General features: G+C 41.4%; 1 protein-coding gene across 4 annotated transcripts in view; it reads left to right on the top strand.

Annotated features, from left to right (window-relative positions):
- Positions 1–12,567, top strand: part of SIPA1L1 (signal induced proliferation associated 1 like 1) — a 136,881-nt gene that overhangs the window by 113,526 nt on the left and 10,788 nt on the right. For all 4 annotated transcript variants that reach the window (XM_032345063.1, XM_032345067.1, XM_032345066.1 and 1 more), the window contains one exon: positions 3,797–4,043. In XM_032345063.1, coding sequence (XP_032200954.1) covers positions 3,797–4,043 — 247 coding nt within the window. The remainder of the gene's footprint in view (positions 1–3,796; positions 4,044–12,567) is intronic.

The following is a 12,567-nucleotide window of genomic DNA, read 5'->3' as shown; positions in this document are numbered from 1 at the left end:
TCAGAAGTGTATCATCTCCTCCTCCCAGGGCTTGGAGCTGGCCTTTGTTGAGTGGGGCCCAGAGCTCTGAGCACAAGGCATTTCTGTGTGCAGTGTGTTGTGTAGCCCCAGAAGGAGGGGATCTACCCCCAGGAAGGGCAGCACAGCACACTTGGACATGTTCTGTTGTCCAGCTGCTTAGCTGAGTGACTGGTAGTCTGTTTGAAGTGAGTAGAGAGTATAGTTTAAGAGGAACTCTGATAGTTGATTGGAAAGATAAGCTGAAGTATTTCCTTAACCACTTGCTGTCCTCAAACCAGGAGCAGAGTGCAGGGGCCATGCCCAGCGGGATGAGCTATGTGGCCTTGTCCATTCTCACTCCAGCTTCTCGTCACAAGAGTGTGTGTGTGCATGCACCTTTCTCAAGATAGGCCAGACATACCCCCTAAACTGAAAAATCAGCATTTATAGAAATTAAGTGTACTCCAAAGGCCATTCTGGCATTGTGCTGCGAAATAAAGATTTATTAACATAAACATTAACATCATAAATCATTTTAAAGACTTGGTCATTCTTGATTTCTGTAATTTCTGTTTTATAAGCCAGCACTTCACAGTTCTGACTCATCATGCAGGGTACAAATGGTTTCCTTAGCAACCTCGCAAAAGACAGTACTGGAAACTTCTTTATCCGTCAGAACCCAAAGAGGTGTATTAAAATGTTTAAGTACCAGTTTCAAAATAAAATTTTTTTCAGATTTTTTTCCTTTGAGGTTAGAGGAAAATAAAACTGCCCTGAAAGGAATCTTTCCTCCAATTCTCGGTTTCCCATTTTTGGAAAGGGGCAAACTTAGAGCTTTGATTCTTTTGATTTACTCATGCAGTAGAAATAATTGAAAGCAAATGTCTCTTTTGCCCTCATTCCTATTCTTGGCTTTTATTTCCAAAATGAATTATTTTAACATTCCTGAAACAGGGGTGCACCTTCTTTGTGTCCCGATTGCATTACCGAGAGACCCTCTGTAAGGAAGGCTCTCTGCAGGCTACTCCCTTACTGGGAAGGGCTGGAAGTAAGGCTTGTTTTCTCCAGTGTCCTCCTTTTTGGTTTGGTTTCAGATGACTTTAGCTAAGTATCTCCGTGTGTCTTCCGAAATTCTCCATTGGGATATCCCTGGCTCTGCTGTGTCAGAAAGGCCCTTGTGAGGCCTTTGAGAGGTCTTCCAGGCCAAGCCTGGCTTGAGGCCCCAGGCCACTGCATCAGGTGTCAGGGTCCTGGCAGTGGCCAGCTTTGGGCTATGAGACTTGGAACCCACTCAGACCACACTGGCTTTCTTGGAGAGCCCGTGCTACCTGTGAGTGAGTGTTAATATCAAATGAGAGGGTTAATCCAGGGTGATTTGCCAGCAATGTGTGGTATCTGCTGTGGGACGTGGTGAGCTGTGGCTCAGCGGTAGGTGGCCACAGGGCCTAAGCACCTGCCACAGAGCTCCTGTCTCAAGGAAGATGGCAGTCTGCTGACCTTCTAAGAAACCTCACTGGCAGGCAGAGAGGGATCACCTTACCTCCCCCAATGGCTGCACCCAGTGGCAGGTGAACAGACACAGCGCAAACCCATGGTCCCGCTTTGCAGCCAGAGCTGTGAGGCACAGGCCAGAGGTGGCGGCTGCGGGCAGCTCCAGGTCTCGGGAAGTGCTGGTGCTTGCTTACGGCGGGTGCTGGTGACCAGCTCATGAAGCCAGGAGGCCTGGGAAGAGGGCGGGAACAGGAGCTGACCGGAGCAAGAGGCCCCTCCTCTAGGCCGTGTTCCTCGGCTTTGAAATAGATTGGTGGTGCCGGATGGTTTTAAAGTTTGGGAACCCCCCCTTTTTAAAGAAAATAAAACATGGAAGTCTAATACGGAGAAGTCAGAAAGTGGAGTCCTCTGACGGGAGGGGTGGCTGTCATGGGCGCCTGGTTCTCTGCTTGAATGTCTCTGCTCCGCAGGCAGTGATGCTGTGAGGAACCGGTACGGTCCCCAGGACAGTCTGCAAAGCCCTCTGGCCTGATGCGCTCTCAGAGCCCTTGTGAGTCAGTGTTGACTCATGGTGGTTCTTTCCCAGGGCTGCAGCACTGGGCACAGCCCAGCAAGCACCCTGGGAGGCAGGCCTAGGGCGCTCTCAGAACCAGATCGGTGTGCACGTGCCTCCAAGACTAGAGGGGAACAGGGATGGGGTGACGGGCCACCCTGACATGTTGGGACAAGACGACTTTTTTTTTTCTCTCAATTTATTTATTTTCAGAAAAACAGTATTCATTATTTTTTCACCACACCCAGTGCTCCATGCAGTCCGTGCCCTCTATAATACCCACCACCTGGTACCCCAACCTCCCACCCCCCCGCCACTTCAAACCCCTCAGATTGTTTTTCAGAGTCCATAGTCTCTCATGATTCACCTCCCCTTCCAATTTACTCCAACTCCCTTCTCCTCTCTAACACTCTAACAAATATCATGTCCTTTTAATGGGCGCGAAGCATCAAGGCGGATTGCCTACTTCCATCTCCTGCCCTGCCTCCCTTCAGTGCAAGATGTTAGAACTTCTAAGAAAGCATTGCCGCTCCAAGGATATCCTCAAGGTGGCAGCTCACAGCCCTGAAGTTTGTTAATATTTCCCAAAGAGGCTGAAACTAGAATTAGTGGAAAACCACCTTCCTGTATGACCATCAGGGCAGGGATACTCACTAGAAAAGGAAATCCCTTTGCTGACCCCAGAGGCGCTAAAACAGGTTGGGAGCAGTGTTTGAATGGAGAGATCTGGGGCCTGGCCTGGTAGGCAGGAGTCGTACGTGGTAGTCCTAGAAGCTTGCTGATGGGAGAGAGAGAGGATCTGGCTATATTTTTTAAAATCATAATCAGTGGGCCATTTCACCTCTGTCATGCCCACTCTTCTCGGTGAGGGGTAAAGGAAAACCACCATTTCCATACCCAGTTCCCTGCATTTACAGACTCACAGAGCCCTTATCTCAGCAGCTTCGCTTTCTAGGCAAGCGTATATGTACCTTGTGCTTAACTCATCATGAATTTTTAAAAGTGAGCATAATTTTTACACCGTCGGCTACACCTGGGGCTCATTGGCAATGCGTTTGACTAATTATTTGTTCATATTTATGTGGCAGCTGTGCACACCACTTCCTAGGGAGCTTTGACTTGATTAACCCTTGGTTTGTTGAACAGAAGCATGTTAGACCCTGAGTGTCAGCTCTCTTCCCGGCGTCCTCAGCGGAGACACGGTTGTGTCGTCCTCTCTCTGCCCCTTCCCATTGTCCCAGAGCGTCCCGCAGAGGCCTTCTGCCGGCTGAGACTCCGCCCTCCTACTCACATCTTTGCCCGTCCTCTACATCGTTCTCCCTGCCAAGGAGAATACTTGTCTAGGAAGGACTGAAGAAGTGCAACTTTATTGCTAACCGACCAGATACTCTGCTGGCTCTGAGGCTGGATATTTAAAATACTGTTAATGTGTCTCTTGTCTCTCAAGTAATGGATTCTCAGAAGCTTGCTTTTTGCAAAAGGACCTCAACTAAATGTCAAATCTGGTGACAAAAGCAAAGGACAAGAGAGAACAGCTATCTAGAACTTCTGCCATTTATATAGAACTGTATCAATATGTAGATGGCTTCTCTATTTTAGTGGGTAGAAATCCATCCTCAAAAACATTCTGTCAGACTGATTCAGTAGACTCTTAGCAGCTGCTGTTTATCAAGAGGCACCTCCTACTAGAGCTGCTCTCTGTCCGGAGGACATAGGCCCCCATGTAACTCCTTGTCCGCCCGCCGCTCTCAGTTCCAGGCGCTCTCCTCGCCACAGTCGCCTTTTCCTGCCGCGCCCACGGCGAGACGGGCCCTGCACCGCACGCTGTCCGATGAGAGCATCTACAGCGGCCAGAGGGAGCACTTCTTTGCCTCCAGGGCATCACTTCTGGACCAAGCTCTGCCCAATGACGTCCTCTTCAGCAGCACGTACCCTTCCCTGCCCAAGTCTCTCCCGCTGCGGAGGCCTTCTTACACCTTGGGGATGAAGTCGCTGCACGGTGAGTGGTTTTGGGTGCTCAGATTCCTGGCTTGCCAGCCTCGGTCAGCTGCGCGCCTGTAATCCCAGACCTCAGGGTACGCACGCTCCGCCTCCCCAGAGTCATCTGGGATGCCTGTTTGGGGTCTGTTTGATTCGATGGTTGTCTATATTGTGAAATGGCCGCCATGGTGAGTCTAGTTAATATCCGTCACCTTGCATAGTTGCAGAGTGTTTTCTTCCTTGTGATGGGAACTTCTTAGCAAACTCCACATAATAATAATAATAATTCCACACAGTAGTCCCCGTGACTTGTCTTTCTCTAATTTATTTCAATCAGCATAGTGCCCTCAGGGGCCATCCATGTTGTTGCAAATGAGAAGATTTCATTTTTTAAGGCCAAGTAATATTCGTGTGTGTGTGTGTGTGTGTGTGTGTTTCATCCGTCAGTGGACACTTAGGTTGTCTCTTTATCTTGGCTATTATAAATAATGGTGTAGTGAACTTGGGGCTATATACATATATTTTTCAAGCTTGTGTTTTCATTTTCTTCGTATAAATACCCAGAGAGGAATTTCTAGATCATATGGTAGCTCTATTTTTGAAGAACCTCCGTACTCTTCTACGCAGTGGCTGCACCACTTTACATTCCCATTAACAGTGCACAAGGGCTCCCTTTTCTCCACACCCTTGCCAACACTTGTATCTTCCCTTAACAAGTGTGAAGTGGTGTGGAGTATTATGCCTCCATCAGAAAGGATGAATCCCCAACTTTTGTATCAACATGGACGGGACTGGAAGAGATTATGCTGAGTGAAATAAGTCAAGTAGAGAGAGTCAATTATCATATGGTTTCACTTATTTGTGGAGCATAACAAATAACATGGAGGACATAGGAAGATGGAGAGGAGAAGGGAGTTGGGGGAAATTGGAAGGGAAGGTGAACCATGAGAGACTATGGACTCTGAAAAACAATCTGAGGGTTTTGAAGGGATGGGGGGTGGGAGGTTGGGGGAGCCAGGTGGTGGGTATTAGGGAGGACACGTATTACACGGAGCACTGGGTGTGGTGCATAAACAATGAATTCTGTTATGCTGAAAAGAAATTTTTTAAAAAAAAAGCGTGAAGTGGTATCTCATTGTGGTTTTGGATTTGCATTTCCCTTATCATTAATGATGTTGAGCATCTATTCACTTACCTGTTGGCCATCTCTATTTTGTCTTCAGAAAGATACCTATTCAGATTCTATTTTCTAATTGGTTTGTTTTTTGGTTATTGAATTATAGGAATTCTTTATACATTATGAATGTTACCCCCTTATCAGATCTGATTTGCAAATATTTTCTCCCAGTCCATAGGTTGCCTTTTCATTTTGTTAATGGTTTTCTTTGCTGTACAGAAGTTTTTTAGTGTGCATGTGGTCTATTTGTTTATTTTTACCTAACAAAGGTAACAAACCTTTGCTTTTGGTGTCAAATCCAAAAAGTCGTCATCATCAAAACTGATGTCAGGGAGCTTACTGCCTGTATTTCTTCTGGAAGTTTGGCTTTAGGTCTTACAGTTAAGTCTTTTATCCATAATGAGTTAACTTTTGCGGTTTGGTGTAAGATAGAGCTCTGGTTTCATTCTTTTGCATGTGGCTATCCCATTTTCCCCACACTGTTTATTAAAGACCATCCTTTCCCAATTGTATATTCTTGGCTCCTTTGTCATAAGTTAATTGACCACATATGCATATGTTTATTTCTGGGCTCTGTTCTGTTTCATTGATGTGTTTGTTTTGATGCTAACACCATACTGTTTTGATTACTATAGCTTTGTAATATAGTTTGAAATCAGGAACATGAATGCCTCCAGCTTTATTTTTTTCCAAGATAGCTTTGGCTATTCAGAGTCTTTTGTAATTACATAATTTTAGGATTGCTTGTTCTACTTCTGAGAAGAATGTCGTTAAAATTTTGGTAGGGATTGCCCTGAATCTGTAGATTACTTTGGGTAGTAGCATGGACATTTTAATTATATTCTTTTATGAGATGGAGTATCTCTCCACTGCTTTGCTTCTTCAGTTTTCTTTTATCAGTATCTAATGTAAGTTTACAGTGTGCAGGTGTTTTACCTCCTTGGTTAAAGTTATTCCTAGGTATTTTATTCCTTTTGTTTACTGTTGTGAGTGGGATTGTTAATTTCTCTGATATTTTGTTATTAGTGTATAGAAATGCAGCAGACTTATGTGAATTGATTTGGTATCCTACAACTTTACTGAACTCCTTTGTTAATTCTTAGAGTTTCTGGTAGAGTCTTTAGGGTTGTCTAGTATCATACCACATTGCAAATAGTGAGTTTTACATCATATTTGGATGCCTTTTATTTCTTGTCTAATGCCCCGACTAGGACTCCTGATATTTTGTTGCGTACATGTGGTAAGAGTGTGCATCCTTGTCTTGTTCCTGGCCTTAGAGGGAAGGCTTTCGGCTTCCATCGTGGAGTATGTCAGCCATGGCCTTTATTATGTTAAAGTACATCCCCTCTATACCTACTTCTTGTGATTTTTTAAAATCATAAATGGATGTTGATTTTTGTCAAATGCTTTTTCTGCATCTACAGAGATGATTATATGATTTTTATCCTTCATTTCATCAGTGTGGTATGTATCACATTGATTTGTGGATGTTGAACCATCCTTCCATCCCTGAGACAAATTCCACTTGATCATAGTATAAGGAGGTACTCTTAATATATTGTAAATTCAGTCTACTAATGTTTTGTTGAGGATTTTTGCATCTGTGTTCATCAAGGGTATTGGCCTGTGATTTTTTTTTTTTTCTTATGGTGTCCCTGTCTAGCTTTCGTATCTGGGTGGGTAATGCCAGCCTCATAAAATGAGTTTGGCAGTGTTCCTTTTGCTACTGCTTTTTTGCGGGAAGAGTTTTAAAAGAGTTAATTCTTCTTTAAATGTTCAGAAGAATTCGCCAGTAAAGTCCTCTGTTTCTGGGTTTTTGTTTGAGTCAGTACTCAACAGACCTTCCAACCATCTCCTTACTAGTAATCAGTCTGTTCAGATTTTCAGTTCCTTCATGATTCAGTCTTAGTGACTTAGCACAGCAGGTGGCACATCAGTCTCATAATCATGATTCAGTCTTGGCAAATTGTATGTTTATGGGGTTTATGCATTTCTTATGCACACTTTGTTGGCATAAAATTCTTCATAGTAGTCTCTTAAGATCCTCTCTATTTCTTTGGTATCAGTTATAGTGTCTGCTCTTTGATTTCTGATTTTGAGTCTTTTTTTCTTTCTTGGTGAATCTAGCTAAAGCTTTGTCAATTTTGTTGACCTTTTCCAAGAACCAGTTCTTAGTTTCATTGATCTCTATTTTATGTGTTTTGCTTATTTATTTCCACTCTGATCTGTTATTTCCTTCCTTTTACTAACTTTGGGCTTTATTTGTTGTTCTTTTCCTAGGTCCTTCAGGTGTAAAGTTAGGTTATTTGAGATGTTTCTTGATATGTAGGCATTGTCACTATGAACTTCCCTCTTGGAACTGCTTTTCCTGCATCCCATAAGCTTTGGTATGTTGTATTTTCTTTTTCATTCTTCTGAAAGTATTTCTTGATTTCTCTTGTCATGTCTTCTTTGACCAATTGCTTGTTCAGTAGCAATTAGTAATTATTTAGACTTTTGTCATAGTTATTTAGTAGTATTTAGTTATTTAGTCTTCACACATTTGTGAATTTTCCTGTTTTCTTCATATAATTGATCCCTAGTTCCATAGCATTATTGTGGGGAAAATGTTTGATTTCAGTCATCTAAAAATTTATTAAGACTTGTGACCTAACATATGATCCATCCTGGAGAATGTTCTATGTGTGACTGAAAAGAATGTCTATTCTTTTGTTTTTGGATGGACTATTCAGTATAAGCTGTAAAGTCCATTTGGTCTAGTGTGTCATTTAAGGTGGATGTTTCTTAATTGACCTGTCTAGATGATCTTTCCATTGATGAAAGTGGCTTATCAGAGTCCCCTACTATCACCATATTGCTGTTTCTCCCTTCAGGTCTGTTAATATTTGCTTCACATACTTAGGTGCTCCAGTGTTGGGTACATAAGTATTTACAAACATTATATCCTCTTATTGGATTGTTCCCTTTATTATTATGTAATACCTTTTTATTTGTCTTTTATTATAGTGTTTGTTTTAAAGTGTTTTTCATCTAATACATTACCTTTCTTTGGTTTCCGTTTGCATGGAATATCTTTTTTCAGTTTGTATATGTCCTTACTTCTCAAGTGACTCTCTTACAGGCAGCATGTAGGTGGGTCATGGGTTTTCTTTACTCATTCAGCCACTCTGTGTCTTTTAATTGGAGAATACAGTACATTTACATTTAAAATAATCAATGATAGGCATAAACTTTTGTTTGTTTGTTTGTTTTTTAATAGTTCCTCTGTATTCTTTTCCTCTCCTGCTCTCTTCCTTCATAGTTTAATAAATTTCTGTTGTGGTAGGCTTAGGTTCCTTTCTGTTTATCCTCTGTGTATCTATCATAGGTTTTTGCTTTGTGGTTACCATGAGGCTTATGTATAACTTAGATTTATAACCATTTATTTTCAGTTCATAATAACTTAAGTTTAAATGCATTCTAAAGTTCCACATTTTTACTCTCCCCCAACATTTTATGTTTTAGATGTCACAATTTACATCTTTTTATCATGTGTATCCCTTAATTAATTACAGTTGACCTTTGAGCAACGAAGGAGTGTGGGATATCAACCATCTATATACTCAAAAATCCATGTATAACTGTTGACTTCCCAGAAACATTAACTACTGTAGCCTAATGTTGACTGGAAGGCTTACCATTAACATAAACAGCCATTTCAAATATTTTGTATGGTATAGGTCTAATATACTAGAATCTTACAATAAACTAGAGAAAAGAAAATATTAAAAATCGTAAGAGAAGATACATTTATAGTACTGTACTGCATTTACCAATATCATAAATTTACCTTGTCTGTTTGATTAACCATCTGTCAGTACCTATACAATTTTTGTCTTATAGGATTCAAAACACGGTAGATGTTATATGTATTGCTAACACTAGATGTCAAAAGTGAAAAGGAATGCGTACTTATTTATAGGTATAACAGTTTGTGCACAGATGATGAAGGAAGAGCAGTATGATTGCTCTCTGGTAGCCTAGCGGAACTGATACACTTCTTCACAGTGGCCTTGTCTGTACACTAATGAATGAAGCCCTATAAAATTTTTATGGCATAAAGTACTACAGTCATATTCGTAGTACAGTTCTAGAAACATTGTTACATTTTTTCCTATGATGATAGGCTGATACAAGAGCAAGAGACATAATTTACAGTAATGTAATTCCTTGAAAGCAAAATTTTAAAACAGTAGAAAAACTAAGGCATTATTAATTGTGTATTAAACATCAGGCACACGTGCCTATGTAAGGACAGGTCATCCACTTCCATACAAGACTTACACTCAGTGTTCTACATGATGAGTATTTTGGCGATGGTGATGTTGGCAGAAAAGCATCTTGTACAATTACCGCTATATGGTTAGATTTTTACACAAAATGTTTACATATACAACAGATCAGTTTATTAACTGTGTGGCCTGATGATTAGTTATTATTCATTAAGTGGAAGTGGATCATCATAATGGTCTTCACCCCTGTCTTCACGTTGAGTAGGCTGAGGAGAGGGGGAATGAGGGGTTGGCCATGCTGTCTCAGGGGTGGCCAAGTTGGAAGGAGAGGTCGGAGAGGCAACACACTCAGTGTAATTCTTTGGAAATACATTATAATTTCTGTTTTGCTTTTTCATCTATCTAAATATGTTTCTATACAGTACCGATCCTTCCACTGTGAGCATTAGTTCAGAACCCACATCCTATAACGGTTCATGTCATAAAAGGAGTCAAAAGCAGTCTTAGAGAATCAGAACTCTTCTGCCAGATTGTCCAGTGTCAGTTTGTTTTCTGGCACTTCTCTGTCTTGTTCTTCCTCATCTGGCACTAGTTTGGAAGCACTCATCTCCATCCAGTGGCCTTCTGTTAATTCCTCTGGTGTGTTGTCTGTTACCTCTTGGACTTCTCCAGGATCTGCATCTTAAAACCCTTCACCTCCCTAGTCTTTTTGCCAAATCCACAGCCTCTTTCATGATTTTCTTGATTGGTTCTATTGTAAATCCTATGAAGTTATATACAACATCTGGACAGTTTTCTCCAGCAGGAATCCATTATTTCAGGCTTGATGGTTTTCACAGCTTTTTCTATAATCTTGGTGGCATCTTTGATGGTACAGACCTTCCAGAATTTCATGATGTTCTATCACAATTCCCTTCCATAGTGGTGTTGACAGTCCTTTTCACAGACTGCTGTGTGTAGGGAGGCCTAGGTGACTCTGTCACGTAAGCATTTGCCTTCAGCTCAGGTCATGATCCCAGATTCCTGGGATCAAATCCTGGATCAGGCTCCTTGCCCAGTGGGGAGTCTGCTTCTGCCTGCTGCTCCCCCTGCTTGTACACCACTCTCTGACAAATCTTTTTAAGAAGAAGAAGAATATTGTGTGTAATCATCCTTAAAGGTTCTGATGACCCCTTCCTTGATCTGGGGGCTGAATTGGAGATGTCGTGTTTGGGGGCAAGTAGACCACTTCAACACTAACTCATGGGGTTCTAGGTGGCGAGGGCATTGTCCAATATCTAAAGTACATTAGAAGGCAATCTCTTGCTGGCAAGGTACTTCCTGACTTCAGGGACAAAGCAGCAATGGAACCAATCCAGAAAAAGGGTCTTCACTTTCCAGGCCTTCTTGTACAACCAAAAAGTCTGACAGCTGGTATTGTTTCAAGACTCGGGGGTTGGTAGGTTTATAGAAGAGGGCAGCTCTGATCCTAAACTAAACTGCATATGCACAGAACAGTAGTCTGTCCCTTTCTGCCTTAAATCCTGCTGCTCACGTCTTTTCATATGGATTAAATAATAAATGCCTTTTGTGACATTTAATTCTAGAATAGGGCACTTTTGTCTGCATTAAAAACCTGTTCAGGCAGATATCCTTTCTCCTCAGTGATTTTCTTAATGGTGTCTGGGAACTCATCTGCTGTCTCTTGGTTGGCAGAAGCTGCTTCTCCTGTTATCTTGACATTTTTAAAACCAAACCTCTTTCTAAAATTATCAAACCATTCTTTGTTGGCATTAAATTCTGTAGCTTTCGATCTTTCACCTTCCGTTTCCTTTGAGTCGTCATATAATGACTTTGCTTTTTCTTGAATCATATTAGAGTCTGCAGGAATGCCTTTCTTATTAGCCGTCCTACACCCCCCTGAAAGCTGCATTTTCAGTAGGAGATAAAAGGGTATTTGACAAAAAGTACCACATTTTTGTGCCTTGTGGCACTGCTCTGGTGACAGTTTCATGAATTTCCTCTTCTTTTTTTCACAATGGTCCTTATGCTAGATTCATTTACCTTGAAATGGCAGGCAACCACAGCTGCAGACCTCAATCTGGGATACACGTCAAGCAGTTCAACGTTTTTGTGTTATTTCATGTCTTTTCTGCTTTTTGGGAACACTTCCAGCATCGCTAGTAGCACTTTGGATGGGTCCCCTGGCATTATGCAGGGTTTATGATGTTGCACTTTTTATATGAAAAGTACGTGAGAACGGAGACCAGTTTTTGCTGTGATACCCAGTTCACTGGAGAGAGGAACTGCTCATGCAGAGATGATCAGCCTCACATGCATTTTAAGTAGCTACTTTGAACACCAGGCCTCACTGCAGTAGCAACAGGAGGTGGCTCCAGAATTATTATAATAGTCCACAGTATGTGCCATAGTGAATTTTGTGCAATTATGATGTAATACTGCATTGTTGTACACATTTCTCTCAACTGTGAGTGGTGCCCTGTACAGTATGTCTGTGTTTTGGAAAGTTTTAACTTTTTATAATAGATTTATATATGTATTTGGCATTCAAGATATTCTCTATATAGATATATTTCTAAGCTGTGTAGTTTGTCTGCAAATTTTTGAAATTGTTGCAGATCTTCAAAAATTTTTCTGAAATATTTGTAGAAAAAAATCCACACAGAAGTGGACCCATGCAGTTCAAATCTGTGTTGCTCAGAAGCCAACTGTAAAATAATTATTTTTATTATATTTGTCTTCTTTCTTACTAGCCTTGTAATTAATTTACTACTGCCTGCACTATATGCTTATCTTTTCCAGTAAGATTGATATTTTATATTTCCTTTTTACTAATTAGCACACCTTCTTTTCAGCCTAAAGACATCCCTTTGACATTTCCAGTAAAGCCATTCTAGTTGTGTTGGACTCTTAGATTTTTTTTTTTTTTTCTTAAAGATTCATTTATTTTAGAGTAAGAGAGAGCACAAACAGGGGGAGAGGCAGAGAGAGGTGACAAGCAGACTCCCGGCTGAGTGGGGAGTCCTGAGTGGGGAGATCTGAGCTGAAATCAAGAGTTGGATGCTTAGCTAACCAAGCCACCCAGGCACCCCCTC

The sequence above is a fragment of the Mustela erminea genome, chromosome 5 (assembly GCF_009829155.1).
Source record: "Mustela erminea isolate mMusErm1 chromosome 5, mMusErm1.Pri, whole genome shotgun sequence".
NCBI classification, from domain to species: Eukaryota; Metazoa; Chordata; class Mammalia; order Carnivora; family Mustelidae; genus Mustela; species Mustela erminea.
Note: the sequence above shows the minus strand (reverse complement) of the source record. Positions and strands in the feature narration are given on the sequence as shown.